Raw genomic sequence first — 26,836 nt, forward strand, 5'->3', positions numbered from 1 at the left:
GTACATTTAGCTATAGAAGGATCACTACCACCATTGTAAGTACAGTGTACTCTATAAACAACCAAAGGAAATTTTTCAATCAGTTGACTGCTATGGGATTTGCTACATCTTAACTTTCAACCCAACTGTTCTGTTCTTTCAGTGTAGCCTCAGACTTCACAATACCTTCTACATGAAAATAAAACAATGAAAAATCCTGGATAATAGCATTACACAAAAAGCAGTGTTCTATGGCTGCAATGATTACTATGCTCCTATTTTTTAGAATGACCTAAAAGAATTCCCATACAGAATCAATAATAACCCTAGGACTTCCTTGGCTATTCCACATTCTGGGCTATATCAAGAAAGACTGGTAAGTTTATTACAGAAAATGAAATGGCCCAAATGCTGATATCACACCATATGTTATGGTGGAAATAAGGTGTGGTACTGAATTCAGAGGAGATTAAGGGCCTACTCCTGCTCCCATTGACTTCAGTGGTAGTAAGATCAGGCCCTAAAAGCAGGTAAAGAGAGAAATTGTTCTAGTAAGTTCCTGCACAAATTCTGTACAGAAAGAAGTTAGGTTTTCTAAAGCAAACACAGCTCCATTAAAATGTGCAGCTCTGCTAAGGTGAACTTAGGTATCCAACATGGCAGGAAAGTAACTCTGTCCTCGTAAGCAGCACCCGACTTTCAACGTTAGATAGGTGAGTGTTGAAATGAGGAACCTACCAAACTCCATTAGCAGCAGGAAAAGGATCAGAAAGGAGGCTTAGGAGACGGAAGAGAGAGACCTAGGGCAGCAATGTGGACTGCTGAAAGAACAGAAATTTTTTTTAGAAAACTGAGCAAAGAACAACCTAGAAGGAACTAAGCCTTGAGCCTTCAAACCCAGGGAACTAGCATTCAAAGGTTTGATTATTTTTTTTAACCCACTGTAACACAAAATGGGAAGGGTCGGGCATGTTAGAAAAAAAACACTTGTTTAATTTTTTTTTTAGAATCAAAATAATTTTGCTTGCAATTTTTTTTCTAAATGCAAATCTAGCCTAGCATCCTTCTTATATTTCTATAGTGTTCTAGAATTTAAAATACCTTTTAAGATCCTCCTGTCCCTGGTCAAAGAGACCAAAGGAATGATTTTTATGTTATTACAGTAAGCGTAAAGGAATGTTCCTTACTATTATAATGTCCACATAAATGTAAACTTCTGCCAGTATTATTTGCTGAACCTCAGTGTACTTGGGTCTGTACAGTATATAGACCTGCATTATTCTGAACTAATTTTGAAAACAAAAGGCAAACTTATGAATTGTTCTAGATTCCAGCACTCTTAGGAAACTTACTTTACATGTTAACATACCATATGTTTTCTTATCCATTCTGCTCTGTGCCACAACAGTTGAGTTTTCAACAAGTTGGTTGATGCTTTTTAAAATGGTGTTAGACAATCACTCTGTAATTGAAGAGAGCTGGAGCAACAATCTCAGATTAAGACATGCACACAAATACACTTCACAAGTTTTATTGTTTAGCAAAGCACATTACCTTCATAAACATGCAATCAATCTTAAATACCTGCTTTTATTAACTTTATTGTCATTCATGCTGTTCTAATCATATTGAGAGTGTCTCTTTGAAACTATAAGTTAAGGGAAGTTCAAACGGTAGATGATATCTCTTCTTCAGCAGACCTATTACTTAAATGTAATTAACCTGTTTTTAAATTGCTTAAGCATGAGGAGGATTTTTCCACTCCATATGTAACCTAGTGCTGAAGGCAAAAGGAGAAATTCTGACCCCAGTTACATTAGTATGAGCCCACTGGGATTTCTTGGATGTTTCCAGGACACAATTTGGGTCATACTTATTTTCAATAGCATGCAGTTAATACTTGGAGGGTTTTTTCCCCTTCAGATCTTCTAGACTGTGGGATTGGCTGTGAGACAGTCAGAAGAAAAAGGACCCTTTGAACAACATCACCCAACATTTGTGTTTGAGTTAAATAGATATGGCTGTTCTGATGGCAAAAAAAAAGAGCTTCTTGCTTTCATATCCTCCATTCTTGGTGCCACTGTTTTATTTTATTTTATTTTATTTTTTACTTTGCCTGAAGAATTTCTAGAGTAGACATAGGCTTTAGAGATGTGGTGCCCCTCTTTACCCAGGCTCAAAAAGGTAGACTGTAGAGGCAACAATTTGAAGGAAGCTGCTGTGATAGAAGATGCTGGTCTCACCACACATTATGCACTATGGTGGTGGTGACCCCTGGATCAAGGCTTAAAGATGTTTCCACGTCACATGAGATCTAAAATGTACATTGTCATGCTGTTACGTTCAGCTTTTGGGCTGCCAGCCTCCATGACATTATGTCCAATACCCATTGTTTAAACAGTTGTTGTGTCTGTTATCCAAGTGAAAGCACTAGGACCAAAGCACTTGACCTTACACCCAGTGAACTAAAACTCATTAGAAAAGTGCTTGGATCTCAGAGCTATATCCTGCCAGCGTTCCACTCCTGGGATTTACAGTAACATCCACAACAGACCTGGGCCTAATTTAAAAAAGTAACAATGTACCTGGACTTTAACTGATTAAAAGTCAAATTTTAGAAAACTAAACAAATATTAAATCACACAACTATATGTTTACAGGAACTAAGAAACTTAAGTCAATTCTAAGCTACTCTGCCCTGGCAAGACAATGGACTTGATAAGCCTATATGTCAGTCTCTTCCATTTCTATGACCCTCTATGAACATTATACAATAGTATCACCCACTGAAACAGTAATGATGGAGGGATAGACCTTTTGGTGGGAGGTTTAATTACCAGCTGGGAAGATACTGGAGACAGCACAGGTAAGTCTGGTCAACACAGTCACTCATAAACCTGCAAGCCAGTGCCCTGTGCCATGGAAGTTCTAGCTAGCTCTAAGAGGATGAATTTGATGAAAAGGACAGGCACATGAATCTTCCTTCAGCTGTTTCAGCTAGTACAAACAGGACATGCTTACAGACATATGATGCTGTAGATCAGTCCAGTCCCTTGATTCATCTCTCTCCCTTTCATTCAGCTTGTAACATGCAGTCTTTTACAGTGCATATTTTATTATGTCAAAGCAGAGAAGACACCATCTCACTACTGAGTTAATGGCAAACAATAAGTAACACAGACAACAAAATATAGCCTTGGAGTCTTGTTATTCCATACACAAAGTCTTCGTTTAGAGTGTTCTCTAAAATCACATACATGGTGACCAGACAACAGCCAGTATAAACTGTGCTGAAAATTTCTTCTTTATTTTTAGGAAACAGATTATAGCTCAATGAAATCAACTGGGTATGGGATTTGAAACAGCTCTCCTCTCCTGGGGCTAGATAATGGCCCTAACTTCCACAGCTGGGCTGGAGTGCAAGGAGGAGGAAGACACACCCCCACACCCAATGTGCTGGCCAGCATAAGGTCTGGTTCAGCTTAGTTCTCCTCTAGGGAGGCAACCTGTGACCTTTGGACTCCGGGTCACCATTCAGAACTGACCCAGCACAATTACATGCTGCACCTTGCTCAGGGAAATTGCAAGGCTACAATCTGTCCCTAGGAATTGTTCTGCCAACGGTTTGGGCAATCTGAGAAAATGAAGAATTAGTGATAATTTCATTTCTCCTGTGAGCTCTGTGTGTACAATGGCTAATACCATTTTAAGGCATTGTTGTTAACCAGAAGTAACCAAACAGAAAATCAACGAGATACCACTTTATTTTATAGGCACTTCTATAACCATATAATTGCTTTGTCATTAATATGACAAATATGGCAAACTCCACTGCACATTTCAAAGGACACAACAGGATTTGGTTTTACTGCCTTTGATACTCAAGGGATCCCCGATGCAATACAAAGCATTGACTTAGATACAAGTGCAGTGACTCTTTGCAAATTGAGCATCCATTGTGCACTCAGAAATAGTTCTCACACAGCCCTGGATATTAGCACATGCTGTTTTCTGATTTCATGAGAATGTGCTGCTTCAAAAGAAACTACTAACCAGATAATTACATCCTGCAGGCCTAACTCAGTCAGAGTTCCCAGAGAAATTGCTGAATAAGACTGCAGGATTTGGTCTTTGGTGACTAGCCTCCATATTTAACATACATCATGGTCAACATTTGCATTGCAGATGCAAGAGTACATGGTTAGCTGTGCTCTATAAAATGAAGGATTGTATTAAATAGATTATGAGATTGTACAGAAGTATTATAGATTATTAACATCCTACTTTTATTATTAATCATCATTATATGTCACCATAACATTAGTACTTCAGGGTAAATGCTGCAAACATACAAGCAATTAGATAGGCAGAGTACTGGGTAGATTAAAAATGCCCAAATCTCTTAATCATCCCCCAAGTCTTTGAGTAAGGCTGGTGGTCAGCAGATGATAAATGTTTTAAGTTAACAATCCGAATGTTTTCTTTGTTTTCCTCCCACACACCTTAACTCTGTCAGTTATTTTGCTAGGTGTTTGGTTCCTCATAGCAAATCCAGTAGAACGCTGGCAGGTCACACCTGAGGCAGGCTGTTAGCTGGCTGAAACATCATTCTTTTAGTTTTTTCACTTTCCTGCATACAAAGGAAACAAACAGTGAATAGCTAGAGGGCTTAGTCTTCTAAAAAAGTCTTTACACCATTTTCTACTAGGAAGATAACCAGGTAGATTGAGAGATTTCATTCATTCAGTCACACACATTTATACCACTGACACTTTATTCCACTGAGAGCATCTTGCTATACACATTTGTAGAACTGATTGCATTTATGGGATAGAAGCTTGACAGTTGATTCCCACAAAGCATTTTCAAAACTTCACATCAACACTTGTAAACAGAATTAGCAGTGTAGCCCCTTAACTACCAAATGCCTTTGCTTTTGCATTCTTACAGCATGGCGTCGCCTCCTTTTAGGCTGAATGCACTCCTGTCCATATGATGGCCATGGGAACCCTTTGGGGGCCATTTGGCTATTCTCCCTTTCCACTTCTTCAGAATCAGAGTCTTCTTGTTGCATCAAAGGAAAATGCTTGTCTGAATAAATGTCCTTCAGCTTGCCCTCAAAGAACACTTCCAGGCATCGTCCAGCCTCTGCAACCTCTGAATCTGGCTGTAAGGGAAGAAATAATAATCCAGTATCATTGTATGCCCATAACTCGCCAAGGCTAAAATAGCAGGTCTGCCTAGCCTCCTGCCTGAAACAGGAGCGTCCTGTATTTGGAACTTGTCTCCTACATCTTCGCTAGCCTCCTCTGCTCCTCCCATAGTCTGCCAAATCCCTCTGCACTTACACCATACGTTTAATCCAGGTACTGCTATTAAGAGAAGCATTTTCTGCACCTATTAGAAAACGGATCTGCTATGGGCTACAGTAACTGAGAGCAGCATCCTCCAGTGCTTTGGAATCTGTTAGCTCTCCTCCCGCACACCTTAATTCTCCCAGTTACTTTGCTGGACGTTTGGACCCTTATAGTAAATCCAGTAGCACTCCAGCAGCTCACATCTCAGGCAGTCCATTAGCTGGCTGACACATTGGAGCTACAGGGATATAAAAACTAAAAGAACAGTCTCCAAACACATATTTCGGGCATTAACAAATCTATAGAGCTTCTCAGCATTAAGGAGTCTCATCATCCACTCGATTAGACCAGTTTTATGCCAGTGTAACTCCAATGGAATCAATAATTACACCAGTGTAATAAAGTGGTGGATAAGACCCAAGATTTCTGTTTCACAGATTGATGGTGGTGTGTGCTGGTTTCTGCATAGTAGATACTTACATAATTGAACTTTGCACAGTTCCAGAACATGAGACGCACATCGGCTACCAGCTCCTCTGGTGCAGAATAGTGTGATTTGTCCTTCTTTTGGAGTTTTTTCCGCATGATTGACAGGTCCATGGGCTTTTTGATGATCTGGTAATAATGACGAGCCTGTGATAAAAAGAAAATGCAGGGAGATTGCTGGGCATAACCTTTCTCAAAGTGGGAACCCAGTTAATTAATAATACTACTCTGGCTATATTGCCTTCCATCTGAAGATCTCAAACATCCCTGTGAGACAAATAAGTATTATTATTTCCATTCCACAAATAAGGAAAGTGAGTTACAGAATAACAGGAGTGATTCACCCATGGTTACAGAGGAAATCTGAGGAAAAATCTGACTCCTACACGTAAAGATAATCTTCCTCATTCCTTAGTTAACAAATATGAGGCTGGATTAAACACATATCTGCTAGCAAGCCTGATCTTCAAACCACTGCACTGTGGTAACTGTTCTTCTGTTATTTCCAGTCTCTGGAGTTCCACCCCATTATAGCATGATACTCCTGTTGTCATTTAACCCTTATGGATACAGTAACATGTATAATACTGACAAAAAACCAGCATCTCCCCCAAATCAGCCTTAACAATAATGTTCTGAGACGACGTCACCTTGCAGTTTAGAAAAGCGTCTGGCACTGGCTACTGCTGAATACAGGATACTGGGATAGATGGTCTGACACAGCATGGCCATTCTTATGTTCTTAACAAATGTATCTAAAACTAATCAGGGCCTTTTAGGGGGCACAAACTGCGGGTTAAACCATAATGGACTGGCATTCTTATACTGCCTTTAAGCCAAAGCACCATTGTCAGGGCTCAGCCTGTAGTGGCTATAAAGTGTGTCACCACAGAATTTTTCTGATGCCAACCTCAGCTTCTTTGGTGGGTGCCAGATATCTCTCTTCCCCTCTCATTTAATCTTCCCAAGAAGCACCTTCCTTGCTGGTAATGAGTTCCACAAGTGCTTGGTGATTTGCTTTGAGTTTCAATTTTTCCCTTCTATTATATTACTATATGGGTCATTCATCCTGCTTTTCTCTAATTTTCTCCTCCAAACTGCTTCATGCTGGGGTCCAGTATCATGATATTTACTGCTGTGTTCTCCTCAAACATACCCAGTAAATACTGGAGAGACAGTATGGTGCATGGATCAACGAGCAATGACTGTCTTAAGAGACAGACACCAGAGAATGGCATCAACTCTATCATGCATCCAGTTACTCTTACTCCAGGTCACTCTTAGGTATGTTGACAGAATTCTATTTTTATATTTTTATAATTTTGACAGATTATCAGTGTTTATTTTTAAGCATTTATTTTTATCAATTTAAATTTTTACAGTTGTGTAAAATTATGGGTTTTAAGCATTTTTTCTATTTCAATCTATTCAAATTTTCACAGTTTTGGGAAATTAAGGGTTGGGGGGGTCAGAGACAATAATTTAATGACAATAGACAGAGATTCAAAAAGTTAAAGCTTTATAATCGTTAAAACACAAACTGTCAACATCACATGTCAAAATATACAAAGCAAATACCCTTAATTCAAACTCTAATATATTCTCAAGCTGCATTTTTCTTACTTTGCCTACCTGTAAATTGTTATTATAGACGGAAATATTTATTGTTGGTTTGTGTTTGTAAGGTGAAATTGATGTTTACCAACATTTACTGGTAAAAATTTAATCCTTCCAAACCTACTCGTATGGCAGGATGATATACTTCCACTGCACCACGGGGCTATCTTGCATTTTCTACATATCCAGTAAGTGGATTAGAGCTTGTGGGGGCCCTGAGCCAGAGCAGGTGGGGGCCCCCCGCTTTCTGCCAGGCGGAGCAGGGCAAGCCCCCGCGCACCGTCCTCCCTCACAGGCAAGAGTTCCCGGTAGGCGGATGGAGCAAAACGGAGCACCATGGCACCCATTTTTCCGGGGCCCCTGGGTACAGGCCCCATTGGCCCAGTGGCTAATCTGCCACTGCCAGTAAATCAATAGTCCTAACTTAATGTGACACCTCCCACCAACCTGGCATTTTGTAAGCATCTTACACTGAACACCCAAAAGTGCTATTAGAAAATTTGCTGGCATGTTGTATAGGTCATCAGTGTTCTGGTTTCTGTTCTGGTACCTTAGTGGCACTGCACAAGAGGGAACACCTAACAGTAGGTGACGCCACTGTTTGGTTGGAATGTCAGTGATGATCCTTTGAGAAGACAAGAAGAGGTTGATTATTCTTTGGATTTTCTCCTAGTTCCCGGAGTAGGTAGCACTTACCAGTGGACTGACAGGCTCATGGAATGGAAGGCTCAGGCTACTGCAGAACAGGGCAAGCACCAACTTTTCACATTTCTGTAAAATCCAAAGTTAGAATCAATGCTGAGACTACTGGGAGTTGCTGCTGAGCCATGCACTCATAGGTGCCAACTTCTCCTGGTGCCGGTGGGTGCTCGCGCCCCCTGACCCTGCCCTGACTCCACCCCTGCCCCAAAGTCCCTGCCCCAACTCTGCCCCCATTGGACTGCTGACCCAAATCCCCGCCCACCTCTTCCCCGCCTCCTCCCCTGAGCACACCACGTTCCTGCTCCTCCCCCCTCCCTCCCACAGCTTGTTATGCCGTGAAACAGTTGTTTCGTGGTGGCAAGTGCTGGGAGCAGAAGTGTGGAAGGCGCACTCAGGGGAAGAGGTTTAGGTGAGCTGGGGGGGGGGGCAGAGCACCCACGGAGTCAGCACCTATGCATGCACTTCTGAATACTGAAGGGTATGCTTCCTAACCCTGTGTATAATCAGCCTCATTTCATAACCAAGTACTTTAATACCACACACCATGATGATGATAACACTAGTTTTCTTCTGTTTCTTTTAAGATCCATATTATTTTGGATGTTTCTTTCTAAATAAATGTTTTATTGCATTATTAGACAGACTCTTGGGAAATCACCCCCCATCCCCCCTTGTGCACTCACTCCTTCCACACTCACACTTCTTTAAGTCACTGATTAAAAGAACAGCAACAACAGTAAAAACGATTTAGCTGAGAACATTTCACTGTCAGAGGCACCTGCTGTGATCTACATGAAGGTATATGTACAGAACATGAAAATGTGGCCTCCTTTTTAGCTTTTCTTTTTGCAAGTGCACAAAGGGCTACATCTGTGAATGAAGACTAGTGCTTACACACACACAATTGTTTTGTGTGCACAAATGGGTACACTTACTCATCTCACACGTATATTTTCAAAGGCCCTTTGAAAATTTGGCTCTGGGTGTCTGCTAGTTGACATTAATTTATTGACCCTATTTCTTTAAGCATACAGAATCTAACAAACATCAAATAATTTGATACTACTTAGAATTTTGCAAAAGATAAACTCTTTGCTGCTTCCTATTCTGTCTAATCCCTTTTATAAATCTTCTCAATGCATCCAAACACAGCCACAATTAAAAGAAATCTTTTCTTTAGAAAGCTCGCCACCAAGGACCAATTAACAGGAGGCAATCAGCACAAATCTCTGGCAGTAGTTGGCCAAATGTTCCATATTGATATAAATGCATACATAACTGGTGAAAGATGGTTAGTAGTACAATATGAAAAAAGCATACAGTTCATGGTAACTCGAGAAACATTTCTATCATCATTCTTTTGTTTTCTCAGTTGATGCCAGGAATTTTGCTCCAGAACGGTCAGTGAGCCATTACATTTCAGCTTTGTTCAGTAACCAACCAAGGGAAATCTTTGTAGTCCATTCCTTTTCCCTACAGAAACTTCACTGTTCAACTCCAAAAGATCTAAGCCCAGATATCAATGAGATGCACAAGCTCCGTCTTGCATTTGTGACTCTTGGTTCATGCTGCAAGGTGCTGAGTAGACTGGAGTTTACTGCGCAGGCTTTCAGAATAGAGTTATATTTCAAGGGGGATTTAACAGCTGAGGAGACTGACAATGGGGAATTCTGTGTCTATATTTATTGGTATATATTTGTACCCACCTTCTGGTCAAGGTCATCAAGGCCATGCAGTGCTCTCTCCCCTTTGTTACAACGGCGGTAGCGTGTGTTTTCGCAGTCGTACTCCACCTCGGGCTTTGACAGGTTACAGCAGAGTGTACACACCCATTCTCCCCTGCAGCACAAGACAGCAAAACTTAATGTCTCTGAATTGAAAGGACAACTGATCCCTAATGGAAAGCTTTGGGAAACACGGTATTTAGAAAAAAGAAAAGGAGGACTTGTGGCACCTTAGAGACTAACAAATTTATTTGAGCATAAGGTTTCGTGAGCTACAGCAGTGAGCTCTGGAGCCACATGCGGCTCTTCAGAGGTTAATATGCGGCTCCTTGTCTAGGCACCGACTCTGGGGCTGGAGCTACAGGCGTCAACTTTCCAATGTGCCAGGAGGGTGCTTACTGCTCAACCCCTGGCTCTGCCACAGACCCTGCCCCCACTCCACCCCTTCCCGCCCCCTCCCCTGAGTTTGCCATGCCCTCACTCCCCTCCCCCCGAGCCTCCTGCATGCCACGAAACAGCTGATCGGGAGATGGGGGAGGGAGAGGGAGAGGAAGAAGCTGATTGGTGGGGCTGCCGGTGGGTGAGAGGTGTTGGGAGCAGGGGGGGAACCGATGGGGGCTGCTGATGAATTACTGTGGCTCTTTGGCAATGTACATTGGTAAATTCTGGCTCCTTCTCAGGCTCAGGTTGGCCACCCCTGCTTTAGCAGGAGCCCACTGCTTTCAGTGGAACTCGGACAGATGCAACTTTTGCAGAATGCAGGCCTAAATATCTACCATTAAGAAAAGTTACAATGGCAGGCAAACAACATTGCCTCCCTCCTGCCCCTGAAAATGAACTAGCTACATTTAGGGACCAAATGTCTTCAACAGGGATGAATCTGAAGCTGGCCCAGCACGTTTATGTTATAGGGAAAGTTTGCTTTATATAATGTTTTGAAATGTTTTACTTTATACAATGGTTTAACAATTTAGCTATTTCTAGCAACAACAACAAAATGAAATCTTGCTGGCTTGTGAGGAGAAAGGATTGTCCATACCCCTCAAACTAATACCCCACCTTTCAAGGGATTTCTGTCATTTTAGAGGCAAATTTACCTGAACTCCACACAAATGTGGTGTCCTTTGACTCTTCCTTTTGTAAATGACTTACAGCTGAAATTCAGAATCATGGAACTGCGGTTTATAGCTGTTGGCAGGTTGAGAGATATGAGAAGGACCCAGGGGCTAGTGCAGAAGCACTGGTTCTCTGTACAAAAGCCCCAGCCTTCCACAAATATCTTAATAGTCATAGGTCTGAAGTTGAGGTCATCCACATACTGTATTTAGAAGGCCTTGCTGACTGCCTGCCTGCCTGCGTGTGACGATCTCCCCCTAATGAAACTAGGAGGAAACTCTACAAAATGAAACTCACTGATTTTCCTGGTCTCTGTACTGTTTTTTACCCCAATAGGGGATAATCTGAATTTTACCACAGATTTTATACAAAATCTAAGGATTTAGTTGTCACACTGCAGTCATGTTTATAAAATTCAAGTCTGTCTCTCCATTATAGTGCTGGCTGACTGCTGGAGGAGATCATAGATATGGTTAATAATTCATCTGACTCCTGGTATGAGAGAGTGGGAAAATTTTTCTGCCTTTTGTAAAATGAACAAAAAAGGCAACACAGAGAGAGAACGTAAAAGAGCCCTTGTAACACTGACATATACGCCCCTCAGGCAGACTCAGAGGCAGAAAAAGGAGAGTGTTATATGTACTCACACTGGGAAGCTGAGCAGAGCTGGAACATGGCATGAGAGATGGAACACTTTGGGGCAGTGATCACAACACAACAGTTCTCCTCCATTCAGACAAACGGCACAGAAATCCTCATTCTCAATTGGATTGGCTTCCTGAGCGAGCAGAGATTTTTTCATGCTGGGAATGCCATTCCCATTGCTAAGCTTGTGATCAACAGGAGGGATATCTACAAAAGCAGATGGTGCCGGTCCTGCTGGGCGGCTGATGGGGAACTTCCTATCTTCATATGTGGGAATCGGTCCTTCAGGCAGACTATCTTGATTGACCTTGGGAGAAAGAAATCCAGAACAACAGAATCATCTTTTTCACAACTGATGCCCTAATTCCTATCTGAAATGGACTCTGCTGGATACAGCACTGGACTGGGACTCTGGTCTCTGCTACTGGCCTGCTAGGTGACCATGGTCAAGTCACTTCCCTTCCTTGCCTCAATGTCCCTATCTGTAAAACAGGGATAATGATACTGACCTCCATCATGAAGTGCCTGGAAAACTAAAGATGAAACGTACTATGTAAGAACCGGATATTATTAATTATTATTATTATTAAAAGTCTGTCACAGGAACCAGTTCCAGCTTAGATGTCAAGTCTATATTGTTTTTCATGACAACTAAATTCCATGCATCATCCCTGGTGAATGCAAGTTTTAAAGGAAATGCACTTGTGTGTGTCAAAAAGGGACTAGTTCTGTTGCTCTCATCTACGTCAACGCCAAACCTCCACTGATTTCAATGGGAACTAGTTCAGGCCCAAAGCTATGTTGAGGAGGCAGAGGGTTCCTTTTAAAATACTATTAAATTGAACTTCAGTTCTAAAGCATAGGTCTGACAGGTCTTCGATTTGTTTTTAAGTGGTTCACCTTGTATGATGGATGGATCAAAGGGGCCAGTTACAACACCAATATACAACCACTGCTTTGTTGTCAAAGCCTGTCTGAAGTATTCTTGAAAGGGAAGTAACTGTGTGGCGGGAGATACTTTAAGAATACAGCTAACAAGTGCTGCAATAGTTATTAATCTTAGGGTTTTATACTGCTGCCCATCACCAAAGTATCAAGAGTACCTTAGAACAGTAAAATCCATCAGCAGAGCAGTTCAGAGTATCACAAGAAGCCTAGCAAAGTCAGTGTGAGAAGAGAGAGAAAGCAAGCAAACAAACAACAACGCAAACCCAACTCACTTTTATAGCCATACTTGAAGACTGGGTACCACATTCAATTATCAGAAGGAAAGTCTCATCTTGGTCATCCTTCTGGGGCTGCAGTTTGAACACTGGAAGCTCCCCAGATTCTGATGCACATATTTTCAGGCGTTCCAATCGCACATAGGGGATCTTCAGCTCTTTAGTATAAGCTCTGAAATTATGATAAAATTCATTAGTATTGTACAAAGTCCTCTTCTCCTAATTTCAACATCTTTTCCATGTTACTCTTCGTTTGTTTGTTTTTTAAGGCAAAGTGTTAAAGCACACGCTCTAAAGGTGAAGTCAGTGGAATTTAAGCACACGCTGACATGCTTTGCTAAATAGGAACGGGACTCCTCACCTTTTTGAATTTCATCATGTGCTTAGCTACTTTGCTGAATCGGGGCCTAAATCTCTACCTATGATGTCTGCCCTCCTGCCTTTGTGCTTCAACTGCCCAAAGCCAGTTAGGGCTGACACTCTTCAGAGTGCGACTGGCTTCAAGAAAGATTGCACTAGCCACGTCATTTCAAAATGAAAATATTCGGAAAACAATTTTTGGAAGCAAAATTATGCAAAAATGGCAAGATAATTTAGAATCATGCACTCCTTGTTCTGTTGTATCTTTCTGGACTATACAGTATTTTTCATATATAATTTGGATTATGTGGCATTTCAGTAGTTAATGGTACAGTCTATAAATATTGACATGTTCTGTATGCTCATAAAGCGTGTCACTGAAGATGTACAAATCCAACATTGCTTTGAAAATGTAGTTTTCCAGTTTATGAAAATGCTTTTTAAAATGGAAATCTGTCTGCCCTGAGCTGGGTTGATACCTCCAAATAATTTATACAGGTGAACAAAGGGCTATAAAATGGTAAGGACCCTTAGCTGTAAAATGTGTATGCGTATTTTTTATAAGAAACTGGAGCAGAATAATGTCGTATTTAAGGAGAATTAACTGATACTTGATTATAAAGGAGACAGCTAAAATAAAAATGAGCTTCGAGAAGGGTCTGCAATCTGTCAAGGTGATAACCTGCCTTCACTTGCAAGTGATCTTATTTAATCACCCACCCCTCCCTGACCCCATAAGCTGCTAGATCCCTACTACACACACTGCTAGTATTGCTGTGTTAAGTGTACATTCCACTGAAATTAGAACACAAGAGGTGTTGGTAGATGTACTTGTTTTGTTCATCAGTGATATGCAGGCCCAGATTCTCACCTATACCAGAGCTCTGTGCAACATAGCTGCAGAGGTGGAGAGGGTGGTGTGTGCAGTTGGAGCCACTTTTATGCTCCCCCAAGTCCCAGTATGGCTGGGGCCCATTTCACACCCCTTAAAGATACCAATGCAATTTCAAAAAGCCCTTGCAGATGCCTTCAAGCAACTGGAATATATGGCATTAGTCATGGTTGCTACTTTGTGTCTTCTGGAATTATTAGTTACAAGGCAACCTGTTTTCCTTTTAAAACAACCTGCCAACAACACTAAGCTGGATACACTCTGACTATTTTACTATGTGCATCAAATTTCATGGCCAGTACTTCTATGCAGAAAGTGATTCTTTTACCTGATGTTCTGATTACTTTTTACATCCATCTCAATATGTTCCTTTTCATAATTAATGGATTCTGGAACAGAAAAAGAAAATTAAGAAAATATCTATAATATCAGAGTCAGATTAGGGTAGAGAGGCACTTTAATATTCATGTAATGTGATGTGATATATTTGCAATCTGGAATAATTTCATATCTATCTAAGGTAATTACATGCCCGCCATCACTCACAGTACCTGAGCCCCTCACGAAACCTTACTGTCTTTGTCCTCGCAACACCTCTGTGTGGTAGAGAAACACTATTATCCCCATTTACAGATAGGGATCTGAGGCACTGAGTTAGGCACCTAAATACCTTTGAGGATCTGGGCCTAAATGACTTGCTCAAGATTGCACAGGATTATTTGTGGTGGAGCAGGAATTGAATATGAATCTCCCACAGCCCATCCTTCCTCACACAGACAAGCACCATTTTTCTCCTCCCCATGTGGCACTGTGCATGTGTAATCCCCATTATAAAATGTAACTACACAGGATTAATTTGGGACAGGGGGCTCTATTCTACCGTTATTTACTGAAATAGGAACAGGATTGGGTCCATTATGAACCCTATCATTTTCCTCCTTAAATAGGACAATGTTAAAGAGAAAATAATCGGAATGCCACAGTTTTAAGCAGTCAACACAGAAGTGCAAGGTAAATGTTGCAGGAGCACTGCACTTGGATCAGATTGTGAGATGCCCTTGTATGGCCACGAAGGGGTGAGTATGACTGAACGTACCCGTGTCCATACCCTACATGCTGTTGTAATCATCTTTGTCCAAACTATGCTTTGTGAGGTATCATCTGAAAACTCAATTTGCTGATCAATAATGCCATGGCAAAAATATATGTTAGCAGCATAATATGTGAAGTGATGACCAAGCTGAAATCATGACTAAAAGTATGTTTTCCAGAGAAATCTGGGGCGTGATCAAACCAGTTCCTCAGAGACAAAGGGCAAGGTGACACCTCAGCAAGGCTGATGGACCATTACCTGCTCAGTGGCCATTCTTTGGCAGGAAAGGGGGCAAGGGCAAAAATCTACATCTTAGCAAAGAAACAGCATGGAGTTCCCTTCCACACAGACTGCCTGTCGCACTGCTCCCAGCAGGAAATGCTTCTCAAAGGGAGGACAGGACTACAAAAAGAAGAGACAGACCCCAAGACAACCCTCCTCTCTCTCTCTGTCCTTTGATTCACTGCACCAGCAGAAACAAAGGAAGCACCATTGAACTGGGGAAGGGGTCCTGGCCTATGAAGTGTGGTCAGTATGACTGTTGAGAGCATGTGGTGAGAAAAACTTTGCTTTGAATTTAACATAGTTTGTTAAGTTACGTGCCAGTTGCATTTTATCTTTATTGTTCTTGTAATCCTTTCTGACTTTCATACCTCATTACTTGTACTCAAAATCTATTTCTTTGTAGTTGTTAAGCTTATTTTATTGTTTCATCTAATCAAGTGTGTTTAAATTGAAGTGCCTGGAAACTCAACTTGGGATAATCGGGTGTGTGCATGTTATTTATATTAAAGAAATATGGACTTTATATGAATTTGTATGGTCTAGGAGAGAGCTGGGCAATACAAGACATACATTTCTGGGGGGAAATCTAAGATTGGGAGTGTATTGGGGCCACCCTGCAGTATAACCGAGGCTGGCAAGAGCCAAGGTTTGGCTGTCTGCAGTGCACACGCAGACATAGCTGGGAGTGACTTGCATGCTGCTGGAGGCATTTTATGAATAATCCAGACTGGAGGCTACAGCAGCAAAGCAGTATAAAGGGCACCCCAGGTTAAGGGGCAGGGGTGACACAACTGCTCATTATCTGGATTGTATCCTGGGTATGTCACAGTAAGCACAGAGCCTCCCATATCATGCAGCTGCAAAAGATCCTCCACAACAGCAATCGCTACATTCCAGGAAGTGCAGGGGCTGCTCGCTTCTGCTCGTTCCTGATGAGCAGGACAGAATAAAAGGGGGCAGGGAGGAGGCATGCTCAAGGCTCTGATCTTTACACCAGCCCGCAGACTGGGGCCAGAGCTCCAAGAGCAGCAATGGCACTTAGGCCAAGTCTACAGTATGCGGTTATTTTGGAATTAGCCAAATTAATTTGAAATAAAACCGATTCTGTTCACACGACCAAACCGTTTTTTTCGATTTAAAGGGCTCTTTAATCCGATTTCTGTACTCCACCTCGGCAAGTGGAGTAGCGCTAAAATTGAGATCACAGTTCCGGGTTACAGGTACTTTGGATGCAATTTGACGTTATTGGCCTCCGGGAGCTATCCCAGAATGCTCCCTTGTGACCGCTCTGTACAACACTCTCAACTCTGATGCACTCGCCAGGTAGGCAGTAAAAGACCCGGGAACTTTTGAATTTCATTTCATGTTTGGTCACCATCAGCACAGTCCACCATCACAGGCGACCGTGCAGAGTCCACCATCACAAGAGACCACGCAGTCCTGGATTCGCAGACGAGCTCCAGCATGGTCTGAACGGGAGGTAGTGGATCTCATCGCATGCTGGAGAGACGAATCTGTTATGGAGAACTATGTTCCAAAAAAAGAAACGCAAATACATACACTAAAGTCTCCAGAGCCATGACAGAAAGAGGCTACTCCAGGGACACAGAGCAGTGTCATACAAAAATCAAGGAGCTCAGGCAAACGTACCAAAAAGCCAGGGAGGTGAATGGGTGCTCTGGGTCACAGCCCCATATATGCCGCTTCTACCATGAGCTGCATGCAATTATGGGGGGTGATGCCACCACTATCCCACCACCTGCAAGGGGGCAGTTGCACCGAGTGAGGAGGATGAGTTGTTGGAGGATGAAGAAGAGGAGGAGGGCAGTGCACAGGGGGCAAGTGGGGAATCCATTTTCCCCCCTAGCCAGGAACTATTCTTAACGCTGGACCCAATAGCCTCCCCCCACTCCCAATGTGGGCTCCCGGACCATGACCCTGGAGAAGGCACTTTTGGTGAGTGAGAGCCTGATCGGAGCCACGCGGTGGGGGGGGGGGTAGAACCCAGCCACGCTGGGCTGTTCACATTTAAAGTGCTCATCCCTGCTCAGAGCCTCATTGGAGCCACACTGTGGGGGTGGGTGGGGTGGTTGTTGTGTGAAGCGATCATCCCAGAGAGTCTGCAGGCCCTCCTTTTATATGACAAACCCACGAGGCATTGCTTGCTATGGGAAAGGGGGCCTGGAAGTTTGAAAGCACTGAAATGAATGCAGAAGAAGCAGAACCCCGCGTACCCCTAGGGCTTACCATGGCTGCCTGCAAGCTGAATTCTGTTGCCCAGCCACGTGTGATGGCTTACTCACACCAAAGTGGCAGGCACTTCAGTACAAGAGGCAAAATGTAACCTTGTACAGAAAGAACATGTGCTGTGTACTATGAATTGCCTGTTTCATTGAGAAAGTGTCCCCTTTGTTCTCTAAAATGCATCTTTTAAAATACTACCCTCCCTTTTTCTCCTCCAACAGATGTAAATGTTTCAGCGCGGCCCCTATCTACTCCGTCCCAGAGGCTGGTCCAGATTAGAAGGGGGAAAAAAGGAACTCAGGACGACATGTTCGCCGAGCTCATGCAGTCCTCCCGCATTGAGAGGGACCTGCTGAATGCATGGAGACAAACAATTGCGGAGACCCGTAAAGCGTTAAATGAACACAGAGGTGGGATGCACGCGATGAGAGCAGGCAGGATGCTATGGTCAAACTCATGGGGGAGCAAACTGACATGCTCCGCTGTATGGTGGATCTAATGCGGGAAAGGCAGCAAGACCACATACTGCCGCTGCAGCCCCTGTATAACTGCCCTCCCTCTTCCCCAAGTTCCATAGCCTCCTCACCCAGATGCCCAAGAACATGGAGGTGGGGGTGTGTGGAGGCTACGGGGACTCACACACTCAACCCCAGAGGACTGCACAAGCAACAGAAAGCTGGCATATCCGAAATTTTGATTTGGTTTCTGGACTTGTCCTTCCCTCCTCCTCCACACCCCTTCCCCAATACCTCTCCCCCGCAGGTCTACCTTCTGATTTCTCTCAATGTGTTGTGCAACAAATAATAAAGAAAGGTTTATAAACAACTGTGACTTTATTTCCTTTCATATATATAGGGGGCGGGTAACTTCAAGAGAAACAAACACAACTGTCACACTGTACCCTGGCCAGTCATGAAACTGGCTTTCAAAGCTTCTCTGATGCACAGCGCACCCTGCTGCGCTCTTCTGTTGTCTGGCTGTGCGAAACTGGCAACCTCCTACCTCACCATAAATGTCTCCCCCTTACGCTCACAGATATTGTGGAGCACACAACAAGCAACAATTACAATTGGAATACTGGTTGTGCTGAGATCTAACCGAGTCAGTAAACTGCACCAGCGTGCTTTCAAACATCCAAAAGCACATTCTACCACCATTCTGCACTTGCTCAGCCTATAGTTGAACTGCTCCTTATTACTGTCCATGGTGCCTGTGTACGGCTTCATGAACCATGGAATTAAGGGGTAGGCTGGGTCCCCGGCATTTCAACATCCCCAACAGTAATTTTCTGGTCTCAGAAGTAGGTCCCTTCCTGCAGCTTTTGAAACAGACCAGAGTTCCTGAAGATGCGAGCGTCATGCACCTTTCCCAGCCATCCCACGTTGATGTTGGTGAAATGTCCCTTGTGATCCACCAGTGCTTGCAGCACCATGGAAAAGTACACCTTGCGGTTTACGTACTGGCCGCCCCAGTGTGCCAAGGCCAAGATAGGGATATGCGTTCCGTCTATCACCCCGCCACAGTTAGGGAACCCCAGTGCATTAAAGCCATCCACAGAGGTCTGCACATTTCCCAAAGTCACTACCCTTGATAGCAGCTGGTCAATGATTGCGCTGGCTAGTTGCAGCACAGCAGCTCTCACAGTTGATTTGCCCACTCCAAACTGATTCCCGACTGACCGGTAACTTTGGGCGTTGCAAGCTTCCACAGGGCTATGGCCACTCGCTTCTCAACTGTGAGGGCTGCTCTCATTTTGGTGTCTTTGAGCTTCAGGGCAGGGGACAGCAAGTCACAAAATTCCATGAAAGTGGCCCTACACATACAAAAGTTTTGCAGCCACTGCGAATCATCCCATACCTGCAACACTATGCAGTCCCACCAGTCTGTGCTTGTTTCCCGGGCCCAGAATCAGCGTTCCATGGCATGAACCTGGCCCAACGCCACCATGATCTCCCAATCTCCACATGCTGTGCTTCTAGGAACGTCTGTGTCCATGTCCTCATCACTATCTTAATCACGCTGTCGTTGCTTCCTTGCCCGGTTTTGCAGGTACTGCACATACTGCTGGATAACGCGCGAGGTATTTACAATGGTCAAAACTCAGCAGAGATCTGAGCGGGCTCGATGCTTGCCGTGCTATGACGCCTGCATGGGTAATCCTGGAAAAAGGGCGTGAAACGTAGGAGAGCAGGGTGGCAGCGGAAGAGGTGCTGTTCGGTTCACGATAGCCGAAAAAAGGCGGGAAATGGTTGTCTTTTGTAGCTTTCATGGAGGCGGGAGCCCAGGACAGACAACATGGAGAAACTCGGACGTGCGGCAAGAGCGGGAGAGCAGAGTTGGCGGCGGAAGCTGTGCTGTTCAGTTCACGATGGCCGAGAAGAGTTGGCAGTGGAAGCGGTCGATGAGGAAGAGAAAGAGTAGATACTTATAGAGATTACATAGAAAGAGGAGAGGAAATGTGAGATGGATTCATAGTACCAGGAGAGAAGTGGTGCACCATACTGCACTGTCTGCTGAAAGCAGTATGGCGCCTGCACGCCAAAAAGGTGCAAAACGATTATCTGCCGTAGTTTTCACAGCAGGAGGAGCAACTGACGACACACACCCAGAAACACTCGCAAGAATGTTTTTGCCCCATCATGCACTGGGAGCTTAACCCAGAATTCCAATGGGCAGCGGGGACTGCGAGAACTGTGGGATAGCTACCCCCAGTGCACTGCTCCGACATTCGATGCTAGCCTCGGTACTGTGGACGCACTCCGCCAAATTCACGCGCTTTAGTGGCAACGCACAAGACCTAATGTATAAAATTGCTTCCGAAAATTCGAATAGAATAATTTTGAAATAATTTTGTACGGTAGATGTACCCTCAGATTGTAGCTGCCTGACAAACAGTCTCTCCAGTGCTCCTTCTGGAGTGCTGCAGATCCTCACTACCCTTACAGAGTGTTGTGACGTAACTGCCAGCACCTGGCTCAATACATGTAAGACTAATGAGTTCTCTCATTTCACTGTGGTGGAGCCCTCTGTGTATCAATTATAAGCTTCTGAGTACAACTACACTGCTCAGATAGTTAATATTAATTTAGCCATTATAGAGAAAAGCAGCCAAATGTTAGTATAAGTCACAGAATAATAGCTTGATCCTGCAATCCTCATGGACTTTAAAGTTTGCAGCGTTGAGCCCTTACAATGTTGGCACTTTGCCTGTGAAAGCAGTTAGGCAAAATCTCATTCTCCATTAAGAATAGAGACGTAGTCCTTGGCTGAAAGGAATGTTCTGCAGTACAATAAGCCAAGAAAAAAAACCCACACTGTGCAATATATGTTAACTTAACCAATATTTGCTGTGCTACCTAAGTGTAGCACTTCGTGGTAGTCACCTTACATTTCAGAAATAATTTTTTAAAAACGGAGAATTTGGACTATTCAAATCAGTTCTTCACTAGTGATCCCTTCAAGTCTCATTAACAGGAGATCTTCTAAGAGAACTAATCCTCTGAGCACACCACTTGCAAGCTTTCAGCCCTTTCTGATTCAGTGATGTCCTAGCTAGCAATTTGAGAGATGATATTTCCATGTTTTCCCTCTACAAATGAGCCTAAAAATTCCTTTCCACTGTGTTAGGTACTTGATAATGTTTTAAACAATGCTGGAGTAGTATGCAATACAATAAGATGAATTACATTTAGTTAGGTACAGAAATTACCACACTGTACTGCAAGGCCTGCAAGTATGGCAGTGTTGAGCTGCATGAGATTTTGTCATGAGTTGGGTTAAAATCCTTGTTGAGGTTGATACATGTGAACTCATGCTTCAATTAACATAACTGGAAACATAAGCCCCAACTATGACATAAGTATGTGTGAACCTGTCCAGGAGCTTTGGGGCTGAGTCTTGTTTTTGGGCAGGGGTACGTGGGAGTAAGAGAGAACATATACAGAGGTTGGGGTCACAGACAAGACTGAGGCAGAGGAAAAGAGAGGCAAGAAAAAAAAACAAGCAGGATCCTGTGACCCTGGAAAAAGCGAGAGAGAGAGCTTTTTGGGTCGAGTATTGGCTAAAGGGGTTTGGGGGGCTGGTAAGCTAAGAAATTGCTCTATTCTGTTCTTGGCTCCTGCATTCAGAGAAACAGGACTTTGTACATTCCTCCTAAATAAACAAGACTGCATTAAATAATACCTGTCTACTACCAATTTCTACTCCCAACTGGAACACCCACTAAGCCCCAAACTTTGACTAGCCACTCGGAATAAAAACGGGCAACAGCAGTTTAAAAAACAAAAACAAAAAACAGACAAAGAAAAACCTGGTACCTTCTTCATTTCTAAGTTGTTTTACACTGGTCAACTGCAGGCAGGCAGCACTGCTGATGGGTGCAGAAGGAGAGGCACACTGTTGCGATTTCTTGACTGAAAGATTAATAGGCTCTTCTAGCATTTTTTGCATAGGAAGAGCTAATTCATTAATGGTGTTTGGTCCAGCAGGGGCTGAGTCATTTCCAAGAGGGTCATTCATGGTACTAAAATCTTCATTTTCCAGCTTGAGAGGAAAAAAGAGTAATTCAAAATTTACTGTTTACTTTTTTAAATTTCCACTCCAAGAAAATAACTCTAACCAGTCTTCAAATATATTAGAGAAGCAGGATTTCTTTTTTCAAACAACCTTCAACCTACTGATTATGACAACAACAAGCATGATGAATTAAAGTGCATTCCTTAGCTATAAGGTAGCCAGATGTGTTAGCAATTCTTACCTTGCACTTAGTGTTCCCCAGGAGCACATCACCTGTTGCTAGGTTATCAGTAGTCCAAGGGTTCAGGTCATTTGTAGCTCTGTCTAATGCCAAGCTGTAGCTAGGCACAGATTCTGGCTGCACATCAGAGGCATGAAGCATGTTCTGGGATTGGTTGAGCGGTATAGTAGATACACCTTGCATCTGTGGATCAACTGACCTAGATAACCTTGTAGAAGACTGTTCCATTTCTAAAGTGTTTGAAAAGCCCACAATGTTCAGTGAAGCCGAACGCTGAAAAACAAATATGTTAATCAGCTTTTAAAACGGTAAAATGCTGCTGTTATTTCTAGAGAGCATGAGATGCTGCAACTCATAATGCCTAATGAAGCAGCCATGTCACAAGGGCTTTGAAAGTATCTATGTCATTTACCAAAAGGCTTTATAATTTCCATGATTAAAGCCAAAATCTGGAAAAGTAGATTCCTGAGACTCTTCCCTGCAAGCTACCAGACTCTCTCTCTTTTATCACTATAATGGGTCCTGATTTCTTACTCCTTATAATGAATGAGAAATCTAAGCACATGGAATATTGGACCAAATCTCTGATGTAATTCTGGTGATTTCAATGAAATTATACTAAAGACTATGTAAGAAATGGACCTAATATAAGTGAGTGCAACTTTAATGACTTCAGTGATACGGAGCACATTACACCAAAGGATTAGTTTGGCCAATTGAGCTTAAAGCACCTGCTCTTTATAACATCAAACTGTAAATGGGAAAAATACACGTTACAAATATCAGAGACTGTTGAAGAAAGGATGCACCTGTCTAGTTATCAAAGAAAGGGGAGAAAAACTACCCATCCAAGCAAGGTCTCTGCAAGAATAATTTTAATGAAATGTGTCTGCTAGCGTTTCGTGCTTTCTTGGGGCATTTCACTGTCAAACACAGAAATAAGGATATGCAAACCAAAGCAAATCCACTCATCTGTGTGACTTCTTTAAGCTGTTTTACAGCACTGTATGTGTGACATGATTGAAATCCTGACTCTTCTATAGTCCCTATCAAACGAATGTAAGTAGTCTTAAGAAGTAAGCAGATCTGCATTCTTTGAAGATGCTTCCACATTTAGTTTCTCACAGTTCAGTGATATTCATTATGCCGGAGAATTCACTGAATAAATCCTTTTAATTTAACTGCAATATCGTAAGTTTTACTTGTTATACAGAATGACAAAGGAAGACACAGCCATTTGTTTTTTGTATTTATTAACTATTATTAGTCCATTCTGAATTCTGATAACTTGTTCCAGTCAACAGGGCAATAATGAAGCAGCATTAAAAGACAGTTGTCCAGATTCCGCTCTCTGTACAATATTTGTATAAATTCTAGTATGGCACAGTACTGGGAATCAACAGCTGAGCAAGCACTCTGGTCACTTAAACACCAATTAAGTCTCCTTCAGGTGGACCTGCTGGGGCCTAATTAGTGGCTTAGAATGGGCTGGGGGAAGGACTAATGAGCAAATTGGTCCACTAACACAGGAGGTATAAGGCAGCAGAGGAAGGACATGCAGGGGAGAAAGACGCAGGCTAGCAGAGGTAGAAAGGATCTCTGGTAGAGATCCCTTCCCTCTCTCCTTTAGCAGAGAAGGTGTATGGATAGGTAAGGTGGTGGGAATGTAAGGCAAATGTAAACAAATGTGCTGGGATATTTAACAACTGAAGGTCTCCAAGCCTGTGTATACTAAGCAAAAGACAGGAGTGGGATGGGTCACATCTGGCTAACTCCAATAAAGTCGGAAGAGGTATTTGAAAGTCTTACAATGCAGCCCAGGTACATGCTGAGAACAGAATCCAGCCCTATGACTTATTTTCACCTGCGCACGCAGTTTAATTTTCTTTTAAACCACCCCGGACCTGATCCTACCGTGGGAGTTTTGCCTGAATAGGACTGCAGGATCAGGCTCCTATTAAACAAGATAAGACGACTGCATTTCAGATAGAAGGGACCTTATCTTCCCCAGCATTAGGGTAAGTTTATGTCACTCTGTCAGCACAAAAGTCCACTAGAGCTTAACCAGCCACAGCAAGATTTCCCTGTAGGGGGGAACCTCAGGTGAGATAGTGTCACTAGATCAGACTCTGTGCCACCATCCCTTCTTGTGGCTAGTACAGAGAATGTGGCTTGGGAAAAGGGAGCGTGGCTGAGTTTTCCCTGCATCTCAGGGAACACCCTCCACTTAAACCAGCCCTCAGGTTGTTCTAACTGGCACTTGAGGACCAGATCAAAGCTGCCCCAGGACTGAGGGAAAGCAATGGTGGCTGAAATCCATTTTTTTTTTTGCATACACCCCTAAGCAAGCTAGTAGTGGACTTGGGAGTAGAACCCAGATGCCCTCACTTTTTGTCTCCCGCGGTAACCAATATATGCATCTTTCGTGAATATTACAACATTGCCACCATCTGTTACACACCAAGGCCTCACTCTGCAGAGACCCATGCATGCTGTGCGTGAAATGGTTGCCCCACTGAAGTCAACGGGAGTTTTGCCATTAACTTCACTGGTGCCAGGATTTCATACTACCGCATTTGCTCCAATCCCTCAGACAGAGACAAACACCTACAGGATCTCTATCAAGCATTCTTACAACTGCAATCCCCACCTGCTGAAGTGAAGAAACAGATTGACAGAGCCAGAAGAGTACCCAGAAGTCACCTGCTACAGGACAGGCCCAACAAAGAAAATAACAGAACGCCACTAGCCATCACCTTCAGCCCCAAACTAAAATCTCTCCAGCACATCATCAAAGATCTACAACCTAGCGTGAAAAAGATCCCTCTCTCACACAGAACCTGGGAGACAGACCAATCCTTGCTTACAGACAGCCCCCCAACCTGAAGCAAATACTCTCCAGCAACCACACCACAAAAACACTAACCCAGGAACCTATCCTTGCAGCAAAGCCCGATGCCAACTCTGTTCACATATTTATTCAAGGGACACCATCATAGGACCTAATCACATTAGCTACGCCATCAGAGGCTTGTTCACCTGCACATCTACCAATGTGATATATGCCATCATGTGCCAGCAATACCCCTCTGCCATGTACATTGGCCAAACCGGAGAGTCTCTACGCAAAAGAATAAATGGACACAAATCTGACATCAGGAATCATAACATTCAAAAACCAGTAGGAGAACACTTCAACCTCTGGCCACTCAGTAAAAGACTTAAGGGTGGCAATTCTGCAACAGAAAAGCTTCAAAAACAGACTCCAATGAGAAACTGCTGAGCTTGAATTAATATGCAAACCAGATACCATTAACTTGGGTTTGAACAGAGACTGGGAGTGGCTGGGTCATTACACATATTGAATCTTTGTTAAGTATCCTCACACCTTCTTGTGAGCTGTTTAAATAGGCCATCTTGACTATCACTACAAAAGTTTTTTTTCTCCTGCTAATAATAGCTCATCTTAATTAATTAGTCTCTTACAGTTTGTATGGCAACTTCCACCTTCTCTGTATGTATATATCCTCTTACTATATGTTCCATTCTATGCATCCAATGAAGTGGGCTGTAGCCTATGAAAGCTTATGTTCTAATAAATTTGTAGTCTCTAAGGTGCCACAAGTACTCCTGTTCTTTTTGCAGATACAGACCAACACGGCTGCTACTCTGAATCCTGTGAGTTGTCATGCTGTAGACAATTGGACTACTCACAGCGCATATAGTTAGAAATATGCATAGGTCTTTACAAGATGAAGGTCTAAAGTATTTACAATGAACATTTCTAGAGAGCTGAAATTCAACAGTTATATACTCTGCCAGCTACAGTAGGTTTCGTGAGGAAACTTTTTACATTGTATAAGCCAGTATAAAACATTACTCTTGCTAAAAAGGAAAAAGAATAATGAGGCCATCAAACTGCCATCTGTCTTTCCCTGGTGGCAGGAGTTAATTTTTGTGGTTATTTTAACGATGAGGCAACATTATGATCTTTCAGTGCAAAATATTAAAACTCACAGTAAAGAACCGACACATTCCATTCTGATCCATGGAGCTGCTGTCAAGTGTGAAGTGAACAATGCACTGGGAACAAGGCTCATTAATATCCTATTAATTCACTCCCTAAAATAATCATTTCTTTTGCCATTAGCAAAAAATCTCTCATTTCCCTTGGCAGTTCAGCTAGGGTTTGAAAATGTGATGGCTTCAAAGAACAGACCTTTGTTTTATGAAAGCACTATTGCTTTTACATTGCACCCTTTGAACACCACCAAGCATTAACTATCCTCCTGGGTAGATGGTGGTTTCAGGTGTAGGAAAATCTTTAGGGTTTAACCTTTTAATGCACAGCTTGGCA

The 26,836-nt window shown here is 42.8% G+C and overlaps 1 protein-coding gene across 11 annotated transcripts in view; it reads right to left on the reverse strand.

Moving 5' to 3' along the window:
* Positions 1-1,365: 1,365 nt before the first annotated feature.
* TRIM66 (tripartite motif containing 66) overlaps positions 1,366-26,836 on the reverse strand; it is an 85,184-nt gene continuing 59,713 nt past the window's right edge. For 7 of the 11 annotated variants that reach the window (XM_073347479.2, XM_073347485.2, XM_073347478.2 and 4 more), the window contains 10 exons: positions 22,480-22,752; positions 22,040-22,265; positions 14,430-14,490; positions 12,847-13,021; positions 11,629-11,933; positions 9,848-9,980; positions 8,136-8,210; positions 5,817-5,969; positions 4,928-5,146; positions 1,367-4,609 (listed from right to left, as the gene is read on the reverse strand). In XM_073347479.2, the coding sequence (XP_073203580.1) occupies positions 4,550-4,609; positions 4,928-5,146; positions 5,817-5,969; positions 8,136-8,210; positions 9,848-9,980; positions 11,629-11,933; positions 12,847-13,021; positions 14,430-14,490; positions 22,040-22,265; positions 22,480-22,752 (1,680 nt within the window). In that variant the 3' untranslated portion in view covers positions 1,367-4,549. Of the gene's footprint in view, positions 4,610-4,927; positions 5,147-5,816; positions 5,970-8,135; positions 8,211-9,847; positions 9,981-11,628; positions 11,934-12,846; positions 13,022-14,429; positions 14,491-22,039; positions 22,266-22,479; positions 22,753-26,836 lie in introns of all 11 variants that reach the window. The other 4 variants (XM_078853189.1, XM_073347477.2, XM_073347475.2 and 1 more) reach the window with 1 other exon arrangement.

Source organism: Lepidochelys kempii, chromosome 6, assembly GCF_965140285.1.
Source record: "Lepidochelys kempii isolate rLepKem1 chromosome 6, rLepKem1.hap1, whole genome shotgun sequence".
Taxonomy (NCBI): domain Eukaryota; kingdom Metazoa; phylum Chordata; order Testudines; family Cheloniidae; genus Lepidochelys; species Lepidochelys kempii.